Raw genomic sequence first — 11649 nt, forward strand, 5'->3', positions numbered from 1 at the left:
AATCCATTCATGCGGCTGTAGGGTCGCTCTATTCCATTCAGTGTTTAGAACGTCAGAATTTTCTTACCGAGAAATGATATTTGTAATATTAGAATATGTAAATTTTGCGAACTTCTTTGGAAAAAAATAGGTAAATATAGGATCTACATCAAAAAATATTTTTAAATAGTGAACTCCATCTCTCTTTTTAAAAAAAAGAAAAAAAGAAAGTATACGAGACTTATATATCTTAAGATTGTTTGTAGTATTACTCACTATAAAAAAACCAAACACTTGTACAAATACTTGTGCATATTGACCCCACTACAATATTATGTTTTAATTAAAACCATATGCGTCACATACACGAAGCTATGAGAGATTGACTTCAACAACAATTTGTTTCCTTACAATAAAAGCTTCCTTAGGAACATGGATCCATTTTAGTAAGTTATATAATTTACGTTTAGTCTAATATCTAAACACAATTTTTAAATTATTAAATATCACTCAACCCAAAGCCTTTTTACATGTGAAATCCATAATATTTTTCAACTCAACACCTCTCTTTACACGGGACCCACAATTTTTTTAAACTTTCTATAAAAATATCTAAACTCATCTTAGGTAGACTTCACAAAATTCACTTCATCATTTCAACTTACTATTATTAATAAAAAACTCAACTCATCTCTACACCCAAACTTAGCCTCTCTATATAGTTTTTGGCTGGAAAGACAGGTTTTGAAACAGGAGATGAATTTGATGCTATCTTACTTGATCACTGGCTAATCAATAGATGAAATCAACAAATAAAGAAATAAAGAAAAAACCAGATTTGTTCATAAGTCTTATTTCGAGTTATACCAAGTTTATTTATGATACATGGTATACTGTATATACGTAGTTCTACTACAAAATAAAAATAAAATAAAAAGATGGATGGCGAACCCCCGGGGGGGTCGAGTTGTAGCCGCTTAAAGAAATCTCAGCATCGATGATATTACACTCGGCCATACATTTTATGTAAGTATTACAGTCGGCCGTACATAGAAAGCATATTCCTCAGTTTCATTGCTTCAGGCTCCAGGTTATCGAAGCTTGATGAACTAGGCAACCTCCAACTCCAATTTCCAAACTACGTTCAGAATAAAGAAATTATACATATGCACAGCATGAAATTTTAATTAGAAGATAAATAACTGAATTCCAGGTCAACACAAATAATTGCCAAAAAGCTGTAGCTTATATTAGAAAAGGAAATGTTAGATCTATGACCCAAACAGTAAGAAGAAAAGGGCTCCTTGGCGTTCTCGAAGGGCTCCTAGATTCTAACTGAGCATATACGCAATTCGAAGGTGCCACTGCTCGTGTTATCTATAAACAGGATGGGCATAAAGACTTCTAGTTCAAGTTTATAGACTCGGCTAGATCATATGATCTCCTGATCGGAGGAAAAATATGATTTGGGAGATTCGATGGCCTAGGAGCTTGCAACATTTTATCCCCTTTTGTGGTTTAGGTTACATTATCTGCCATCAACCCCTTCTGGTTCAAAAAAAAAAGCTGCACGCTACCCGTATCTTCTTAATCGGTTTTAGCAATACTTTACCTGAGTGGCAGGAATATTCATCCTAGCATAGTTCCCTAGCCCCAGAACATCTTGCATGGGTATGATTGCAGTTTTGGCCACTGAAGATAACGCAGACTGGATAAGAGCCCATGAGATATGATCTTCCTCCGTAATTGGGAGATAGTTCAGTACCTGAGATGACAATCAAATTACATAAGAATACTAGCTGAAGCGAAACTGTTCAAGTACATTTGAAATTTCAGGTGTTGAGGGATTAGCACAATAAGAAACCACACACATTGGACTTCTCTTCTTGCTTCAAAACGTCCCACCAACCTCGGATCTATAAAACACACGAACAACAGTTATTAGGCTCCATTAAAATTTCAAAAAAGAAAAGTCCGAAATCAGAACCACAGAACTGGAATAAATCTGCCAGAGATATAATTCACAAGCCCAAAAATATGTGATGGATCAAAGAGCAGTAAGGCCTCGTCTAGTTACACGGATAAAATGAGATGAGATGATAAATATGTGAATAGTAGTGAGATAATTCGGAAATAATAATGAAATGGTTTGAGTTAAGACTTTTATGGGGTTTTGGGAAATGAGAGAAGAAAAGTTGAATAAAAAAATTCTAAAGTTAAAAGAGGGTTGGAATATGTTTTTTATTATTATTTTTGTTTTGGGATTTGAAAAGGTTGAATAGTTGTTTGTGTTTTGTTTAGAAGTTCGGAAGAGTTGTAAAAAAAGTTGAAAATTTGAAATTAAAAATGTTTGTGTTTAAATGGACTTTGGATGTTGAGATAAGATAAGATGAGATGAGATGGTTTCAAAGGTTTGGGAAACAAAACCAGGCCTAAAGGTCTCAAAGATTATGCAAGCACAAACCGGTATGTTATATAATACCATGTGAAACATTTTCCTATTTTCCCCAACTAAGAAGACAAATCCAGCAACAAACCAAAAGAAGTCGATAGCATGGAAGAATCTTACTGTGTCATTATCATGAGTTCCAGTGTACACCACTTGATTGCGTTCATGATTATGAGGCAAGTGAGGGTTATCAGCATCACTTCCAAAACCTGGACCATAAAACAGAAAAGACAACAAATTACACCACATAAAATTCAAGGCCTGTCACAAGCACAGTCATTTAAAAGGCAAATGTACTATAAATAAAAATAATTTACTACCAAACTGGAGGACAGCCATTCCAGGAGCCCCAATGGATTTCCTAAGCTGGACTACATCCTTTGTGATAACTCCCTGTCGCACAACAGTACAGGATATGAGAAATATGAAACAAAATCAATAGATATGTTAAGCAGGATGCTTCCTTTGCAAAAGCCACATGCTGTAATCTTCACAATAACCATTGACAGTACCAAACAACAGAGTACTTAAACATGTTCAAACCCTAGTGAATGTTCTAAAAGTATTTAAACATGTTCAAGAATGAATGTTCTAAGTATCATGACCATATGATGCTATAAAACAAAACAAGGGAGCAGCACGACCATGACACGTTTGATTGACTGTGTATGTGCAGAAGTCTGAACAAGAACAATATGCTCAGTTGAGCTCAACTGTTAATACAATAATCATAGCACTACACACACACACACACACACATTCACTTCCACATTATTTTCCTACCAAAATTGTGCAATAGACCATAAGAAATGGAGAAGCCAGGGAAAAAGAGGGGGGGAAGGGGGGGGGGGGGCTTCGCTAGTTGGAAAATCTGAAAATATCTTACATACATGCTACAGATCCCCCCCCCCCCCCCCCCCCCCCCCCAAAAAAAAAAAAATGACAAACATTACAGCTTTCAAAGTGTCACTTTATTCAAGTTGATATATATATATATATATTTTATAAGTAAACGATAGTATTAATAAGAATAGGCATAGCCCAAGTACACAATGAGGTATACAAGAGATAAAACCTATCTAGGTCGCCTATTCAAGTTGATATATTATCGCATCAACGACATAATTTGTTCTAAAATTGCTAAAATTGGGCCTCTGCAACAGAGGATTTTATACTCCAATGATTGTTAGCACATAATATGATGCCACCAGAGCCACTGGGCCATATATCAACATCAAGGAAAAAAGATGGTGAAGAAATAAGTTCTTTTTGAAATGTATCCAAACAAACATACCAAATCTTCTGCTATTATATTAATCTTCCCAACTCCTCTGGAGATTGCATCAAATAAGGATTTTCCAGGTCCCACCTACTGTCACAAAATAACATCTGGAGTGGAGAATGGGATAACTCAAGAGAAATTATAATTAGCTCTGAATTGCAAAAAACAAACCTTCCATCTTCCAACCATTGCAACTTTTGCTTCTGCACAGTAATGCAATGCATTAGAATAACATACACAAACAACAATCAGCCAAACATAATATAAAATTCTCTCACCAGAAGGGACTGCCCAAAAGCCAGCAAACCCTCTAAAGTGGTCTATCCTAAATTCATCATAAAGATCCTGCGCACGTCGTATGCGGCGTATCCACCATGAAAATCCATCTCTTTCCATGGCTTTCCAATCATACAAAGGGCTTTTAAATCAGAAGTGAAGTTAATCAATACGCTGAAAATTAATTTTGTTAAGAAATAAGCTGAAAAATATAGAAAGCAAAGTACAAAAGGATTAAAGGATCAAGTATAATGTAAGGGTAATCAGAGTAAACATGAGTTACAATGAAGATTAGGCTGCAAAAGATATCAAAATATGTGATATCCCCATATGATAAGATTGATGGTAGGTGGTAAATGGGATCCCACATTGCTTGGAAATGAGAAGTTCTTGCTCTTTATAAGGTTCCAATAGGACTTCAATTGTATCATTGACTAGTCCTTTTAGAGTATAGGCCATGTGGTTTGGGCCTTTCATTGGGGCGTTACAAAATAAAACATATATAGTTGAATAGGAATTGGTGGCAAAACCCAGTATATTTCCTTGTGTTCAGTGAGCAATTCTGGACAGAACATGGTCAAGGTGGTTGAAATGACAAATACAAATTCCATAGTCAAGTAAGAACTACTTCCCCAATCAAAAAGAACAAATCAACGCAGAATATGTAGGAAAGAAAGTAAAGGAAAATTTTTATGGAAAACAAATGTACAAAGCAATCATCATGTGCAGTAGGTTGAGATATCGCCATGAAATAAGGAACTTATTCCCTGTCAAACTAGACTGCTGACCTTACCATTCGTACATAGATGTCTTCAAAAAATAAAGTCCAAGAACAATTAATTTTATGTGAATAAATGATTTCATGGCAGAGTCAAGTGTAGCATGAACCTGCCCCATAGCTGACCGGTTGCACTGAATGCATCAGGGGGAACACCACTAACTAGATGTGGAAAACCATTCCTGTTCTGTTCGACAAATAAATATTCAGTATTTTACACTAGGATAGGATGCTGCAAAAGCATGTTTCAACATTCACAATTCCCATGATTCATTAAGGACCTACTCACCAGCAAAAAATGTTTCTTATTTGCCCAAACATCTGCACTGTGGTAACCTACATAAATGGGCATGTCACCCATTATGCTGATTCCCTTCATCTGGGCATAACTGCGAACCTTTTGCCATTGCCGTTGGAATAAGAACTGTTGGGCAATGAAATTATCTATCTGAAAACAAAAAAACCATGAGCTTGTATGAGGGTTCTTGGCATCAAGAAGGATGCTTAAGAAGTTATAAGCCAATAATATAATAAAATATTTTATCTGGATCTTACGAAATCCTTTTTGCTTTGGTAAATATTTTCCAAGGCTGCAAGATGGCGATTCTTTATGGGTTCAGGCCACTCATACCAACTGAAAGCATTTATACTGTTGTCAATAGCAGCAAAATAAGCTGCATCTTCAAGCCAGCCTACCAAAATTTAAATAACATGACATACATAAGAAAGGATATTGTGATTAGGGTCCACAAAGTACAGACAGCTCTCGGAGGCTAATTCAACCAGAAACTAGACTCGAATGAGACCCGCTACCTTATGATAGAAAATCTCCCGGTAAGTTAATTACTCCCATGCAACCTAAATTTTAAAATATATGTTTATGGTTTATTGAACTTAACATCAACAAATGGGGAAGAAGTCATTGCATATCAATTGAAACACACTCCTTAAAAAGAAAAGGACAAAGCATAACAAAACAAAAAAGGGGATCCTAAACAAAAAAGGACAAAAAAAAAGTCATTTTAATTGGCCTTCCAGACATTTCATCGTCCATCAATTACAATGGTTCATGGTATAGCTCAAGTCAACTAATAACTCTAAATATGAGAGAATATGGTAAGAATATCAATTTGCTGCCTAAACTGTTGTATTTACAAGACCAGAGTTGCAGTAGTCATTTAAGTAGAAAACCACCAGATGCAGATGGAAGTTGGTGGGATTAATTATACTAGAAAACCATGTGTATGATATGGTCAGCAGGAATAAAAAAAGTGAGAAAACCTTACTGGATATATTAGGGTCTCTGCGGAAAGCCTCAAGCTGACTCTTAAGCTCACCTTCACTCAAAACAAGCCTCTCAGCAGCCTAAGAAAAAAAAAAGGTGACCAAAATTATTAGCATTTTAGTATCCAGATGAAAACTGGATACAAGACTAAAATAAAAATCCCTTTTATTTAATTCAATTTCAATATTATAGATCAGAGAATATACTATTGAAGAGATTTAACATTCCCCTTTCCGTTTTATTTTTGAAGTTTAAACACACTTGTACTCTTTCTTTGTCTCTTCAAACACAGTATCTGGGTCTCACTACCTCCAATATCTCTGCCCTCTTTCCATCAAAACTTCTCAAACACAACTAACAGATAGGCAGACACGCTGCTCATGAACTGTGAACAAATGAAAGGAGGTATTTGTCATATTGGACAAATTACTTCAAACTTGGATTGCAGTAGTGATGGTTCTGAGGAGTTTTGATTGGTGATTATCATACTATGGTGTTGCTACTCATGTGGGAATGGTAGTGAATGTAGTTGAAGAAGCAGCTGGGTAGTAATTACGATGGTATGGGAGAGGTAATGCTGCTTAGGTTGTAAACCGATAATGGTACGAAACTATATAAAGTGCACATAGCACTTACAGAATAATATTGTGTGTAGTAGTTTTTTTTATTTATCAGTAAATAGGAATTTTGTTAAATATAGGCTAAGCCAACATATCAGTGTAATAGTTTATTATACAGATTCTGCAGCAAGTGTTCGGTTGAAAGTTCAAGTCATTGACTCAGTACGATTTCTGACTCACATGACAAAATAAAAAAAGTAGCCCCGATATTGCTTTAGATAATGTACCTTAGCTATCAGAGGATCCTTTAGGTCAGCAACAGTAGAGAAGTTTACACTGTCCGCATCACTGCATGAATGGAAAAGAATAAGACAAACATATGAATGAAGAATCATAGCTTAATGTCATGGTGCACTCCTGATTTATAAGTCCTCACAATGGTTTTGGTAACTCCTCCTCCATCAACAGACCATCCTTAACAAGCTCTTCGAGAGATATCAAGAGAGTGTTACCACAATTTGCATCCTAAAAGTAATTCCATCAAGGACAGATAGCCAACAATCATATAAAAATCACAAAACACAAAAAAAAAAAGTGTGTACAAGCATAAATTGTGATCGAGTAAAATACATGGTAAAGTTTTAACTTTTAAGATAATTATAGTAACTGGAAGTACAAATATATGTGACAACTATTTGTAACATAAGTTTTCTGAAGTGGATACTTTGGATTAGGTGCCCCAAAGTGGTTTTACCATTTGAAAACCTTTGTCTAATGTGGTGCACTTGGAACGAAATGAAAAGTTGCTGTTTTGAGGACAAGGAGCGTTGTATTGAATAGCACTTCTTTCAATGAACTCTATGCTGCTCTTCGCAGCTCTTAGCTTGTAGCTAGGCTCTTTGTATACCCCCTGCATACTCGGGCCTTGCCCTTTTTCATGATCTAATATATTTCTTTCTTACTTATAAAAAAATAAAAGGTTTTTCACTCCGTTATAAAATCTTCATCTTGATTGTTAAATGGGAAATACTACGTACAATCGTAGAGTGTGCAAATACTGCACAATTGCTTTAAAAACAAATAGGATTCACGATTAAAAAAATGAATTTTTTTTTCATATAGGTCTTGTATTAATTCACTTTTTTCAAAAAGATTGAGCGGCACTTACAACCACAACTGCAAATATTATTACTTTATTAAATATGGGTTTAACATTTTGCAGTATCTAGGTCGATAATCGGATTGAATAATTAAATTAATAATACGGTGGGTGAGATTAAAATTAATTATATTTATAATTTGGGGCCTAAAACGTGATTTTTACAATATTCTTAAAAAGCGGATCCTCCCACGAAAAGAAAGAAGAGAATGCCACAGAGCAGTTGAGTTATTAAAATGAGCAGTCACCTGGCCGGAGTAGGGCGATCCCTCTTCATTAGCCTTCCTTCCTGGAGGAACAAGAGGAAGAACCTGCACACACGAAAAATAAATGGGAAAAAAGTTCAATTTTCCCGTGCATCTATTTTCTTTTGTTCAGCAAGTACAGATTGAGTATGATCCAAAAATCTTCCTTGTGTTTCTTTCGTTCAATTATATCACGCACCCAATGAATCATTATAAAAAAGAAACTGCAACCATCTCCGAACTTAGGTTTTCCTTTCTAGGCAACCAAACGGAGCGCGAAGAGACGGACCTGCCAGACGGAGCAGCCAGTATCATAAAGCCAGTCGACGAAACGAAACGCCTCGTCTCCAAAATCACCGATCCCATGAGGTCCTCTGAGGGACGTCGGATGGAGCAGGACACCGGCTCTTCTACGATCGCTCGGGTCCCGTTTCGGGAACCAATCCCCATAGTCAAGAGGCAAATCTTCGCCTACTGAGTCGGGATTCGAAACGGAGCAGGCACTGTGTAGCGGAGGAGTGCTTGGTTTGGGTCTGAATTCCGACATGGATGAGAGGAAAGAGATCGATGTGGGAACTGGGGAGAGTGAAGAGTAGCTGTAGAGCTTGGGAAAGGGAGATGAGGACAAGAGTGAGAGGTAGCTTGGAATAGCCATTTACGAGACAGACGGAAGGTAAGTGTGAGCACCGAGAAGTGCTAATAAGGAAGCTGCGGCAATCAAGTAATGCACGTGACGAATCGCCGGAGAGTGGAGTTGCTTTTATTTTAGATTAAAAAATATAATTAAAAAAATTTATATGCTAATTTATCATTTTTTATTTTATTATAATAAAATAAAATTACCCTTTAAATTTTAATTATTAATTTTTAACAATAATTTTGTTAAAAAATAAATTTACAAGCTTATTTATTAATATTAATATTTTATAATTATTTTATATTCAATAAATATATATATATACGTGTGCAACTCATTATATTATGAGTGCTGTTAGATTCATCAATACTCTCCATTGAAAGTGTCCATCGGGAAGGTTAAATATTTAAAAAAATAAAAAATTATTAAAAAATATTTTTTTAATTATTAAATAAACAAAATAATAAATCGGTGAGATCCTCGTGAGCCCAGTATTATTCTTATATGAAAAAAGCTTTATGCAACCAGCTTGTGTAATAATCGCCACATAGTTAATTGAAACGATCACGTTTCATGAAATGTATTAGCAAATGAAACACTCTTGGATTTGGGTGGGAAGCTCAAAAATATCAGCAGGAGATATGATATACCTCTTTATCTTTTCATGATTTCGTCGTTACCACCTTTCTGTCTTCTCCTTCGACGGCTTACCCTTTTGAAAGCCCAAGAGGCCTCCTTCCATCTTTGCATAATCCTAATCCTTATAACTATTCATGGATGAAAATAGGTTGTTGCTAAAATTTCACGTACCAAAATAACCAAACTAAACCAACCGACCTTACTCCAAGTTTAGTTCTTATTATTTCTTTGGTTTGAGAAAGCAGTGTGCTCTCTCTCTCTCTCTACAAGTAAACTTTCCTTTTCAACCACTAGGGGCATAAAAAAAAGGATAAACCGGATCAGACCACACTGATGGGATCGGTCTGGTCTCGAGTTTAATTTGATTTAGTACCGATTTTATTTTTCTTAAAACCGTTCAAAATCGGTCCAGTTCCTATTTTTCTTTTTCTAAAACCAAACTGGACTAGTTCGGTTTATATATATATATTTTAATTTTTTTTCTACTGTATATAATATTTATATATAATATATAACTATATATAAAATAGTTTGTATTATATGATAAATTACTAATTAATATAATATTAAATTTTAAAATATTTTAAAATTTTATATCATTTTATTTATTGTATTAATAGTTATACTAATACTATATCACTATATATTATAATATACCATAATATATCATTATATTATATATTATATAATATTATATCATTATAGTCTATAATACAATTATAATATATATTATAATATATTACAATATATTATCAATATATATATTATATAATATAATATAGTACATTAAAACTAAAAAATTGGATTGAATCAGATTAGAAACTGATAAAACTAGAGTACTGATTTAAGAGAATAATCGGTGCGTAATTAGTTTTGAAAAATGTAAAACCGGTATAAACCAGTTCGATCCTAAATTTTATCTGAAACCGAACCAAACCAGGCCCATTACACCTCTATTAACCACACAGACAAACACTACCTAGCAACTTGTGATGAATAGGAGCATAAGTGTTCCTTTTTCTCTTATTTCTTGAAACACTCAACAACAAAGTTGTAAAATAAAAAAATAAAAAAAAAAGACAGAAAAGACAGCATTGAAAAGAGTATTCTCATGTGGTTTGATTAAAATGGAGAATAGAAAAGATGCTAAGAGTTACCTTTGTTAAAAGCAAAGAGAGCCGTAAAGAAAAATACCCTATGTTGAATTTATCCATAAGGAAACTGCGAGAGCTGCATATCATTTGTTTGTAGTAAAAAAGTAGCAAGAAATAAAAAGAGGCATAATTCTTCTGGAGTCTTCATTTTGTCTTCTTCTCCAAATCGAAATTAAAAACACACTCTAAACCGTGAGATTCGTGAGAATACCGATCCCCCATGAAAGAAGGTTGTTTTCTGGTTTTCCTTTATTACTGGTCTCTTCTAGATTTATGACCTCGCCTTTTTCATTCAGATGGTGTTCTTTCTATATTTTAGAAATAAATTTTTTTTCTCATTTTTTATCTTATTTATTTTATTTTAATTTTTATAAAATACTGCCACATCACACATGATTACACACCGGTTCCGTACGGACGGTAGTACCTAGCAAAATTGTTTTGTTTTTTTTTTTTAAATCAATCACAAGTTACTTTCTTTCAAAAAAAAAAAAAAAGTTTAGTGAGAGAGAAATGCTCTTCATTATCTTAATTCTTATCTTTTTTTTTATTATTTTATGACGTAGTATTAAATAATTTTAGATTATTTATTATATTTTACTTATAAATTTATTATCTAATATCATAAAATAATTATAAAATAATAAGAATTAAAATGATAAATATATTTTTTTTTAATAGAAATCCGAATTGGCTTAACCCTCAACTGTGTCTCGGACTTCATAAATTAGTAAATTAACGTAGAAAATGTGGATATCTTTTGAGAAGCACGCACGCAACTTCTTTTTATCATTCTATACACTCAATTAATTATATTAACTGCTGACTTTTCTCCAAAGATGATGAAAAGGGTAAAATAGGATTAATTTTTGTTTGGCTAATAGAAGTACGAGTGAGTGCAGCTATGACTCTGACCAAGACCCATATAAATAATTTTTAATAATATTTCTCGTCTCACTTTATTTTATTTATTTTTTAAATTTTATTAAAATATAAGTAATATTAAATTTTCTCTCTCTTATTTTTTAAAATCTGACAAAATATATTAATCAAACAATTTTATTATTATTAACAAATCATTTTACTAACATATATATAGATTATCCATCTCATTTCGTTCCCTAACATCTAATTTTAGATTCAATCCGGAGGGTACGTCTAGTTCTTAACATCTAGAAAAAAAAAAATTATTTTCAAATTAAGATT

General features: G+C 33.7%; 1 protein-coding gene across 2 annotated transcripts; it reads right to left on the reverse strand.

Annotated features, from left to right (window-relative positions):
• Positions 1-800: 800 nt before the first annotated feature.
• Positions 801-8732, reverse strand: LOC122307708 (4-alpha-glucanotransferase, chloroplastic/amyloplastic). 2 transcript variants are annotated; one of them, XM_043120759.1, is made up of 16 exons: positions 8303-8732; positions 8017-8079; positions 7046-7134; positions 6897-6957; positions 6051-6129; positions 5320-5456; positions 5054-5212; positions 4875-4951; positions 3989-4128; positions 3882-3913; positions 3723-3797; positions 2749-2821; positions 2549-2637; positions 1851-1895; positions 1592-1744; positions 801-1117 (listed from the first exon to the last, which is right to left on the reverse strand). In XM_043120759.1, exons 1-16 carry the CDS (start codon positions 8666-8668, stop codon positions 1013-1015), a joined length of 1743 nt encoding a protein of 580 aa, XP_042976693.1. In that variant the 5' UTR covers positions 8669-8732; the 3' UTR covers positions 801-1012. The 2 variants fall into 2 exon arrangements, with proteins under 2 accessions (XP_042976693.1, XP_042976694.1); XM_043120760.1 differs by lacking the exon at positions 7046-7134 and having other exon boundaries at positions 8303-8613.
• Positions 8733-11649: the final 2917 nt, after the last annotated feature.

Source organism: Carya illinoinensis, chromosome 4 (assembly GCF_018687715.1).
Source record: "Carya illinoinensis cultivar Pawnee chromosome 4, C.illinoinensisPawnee_v1, whole genome shotgun sequence".
NCBI classification, from domain to species: domain Eukaryota; kingdom Viridiplantae; phylum Streptophyta; class Magnoliopsida; order Fagales; family Juglandaceae; genus Carya; species Carya illinoinensis.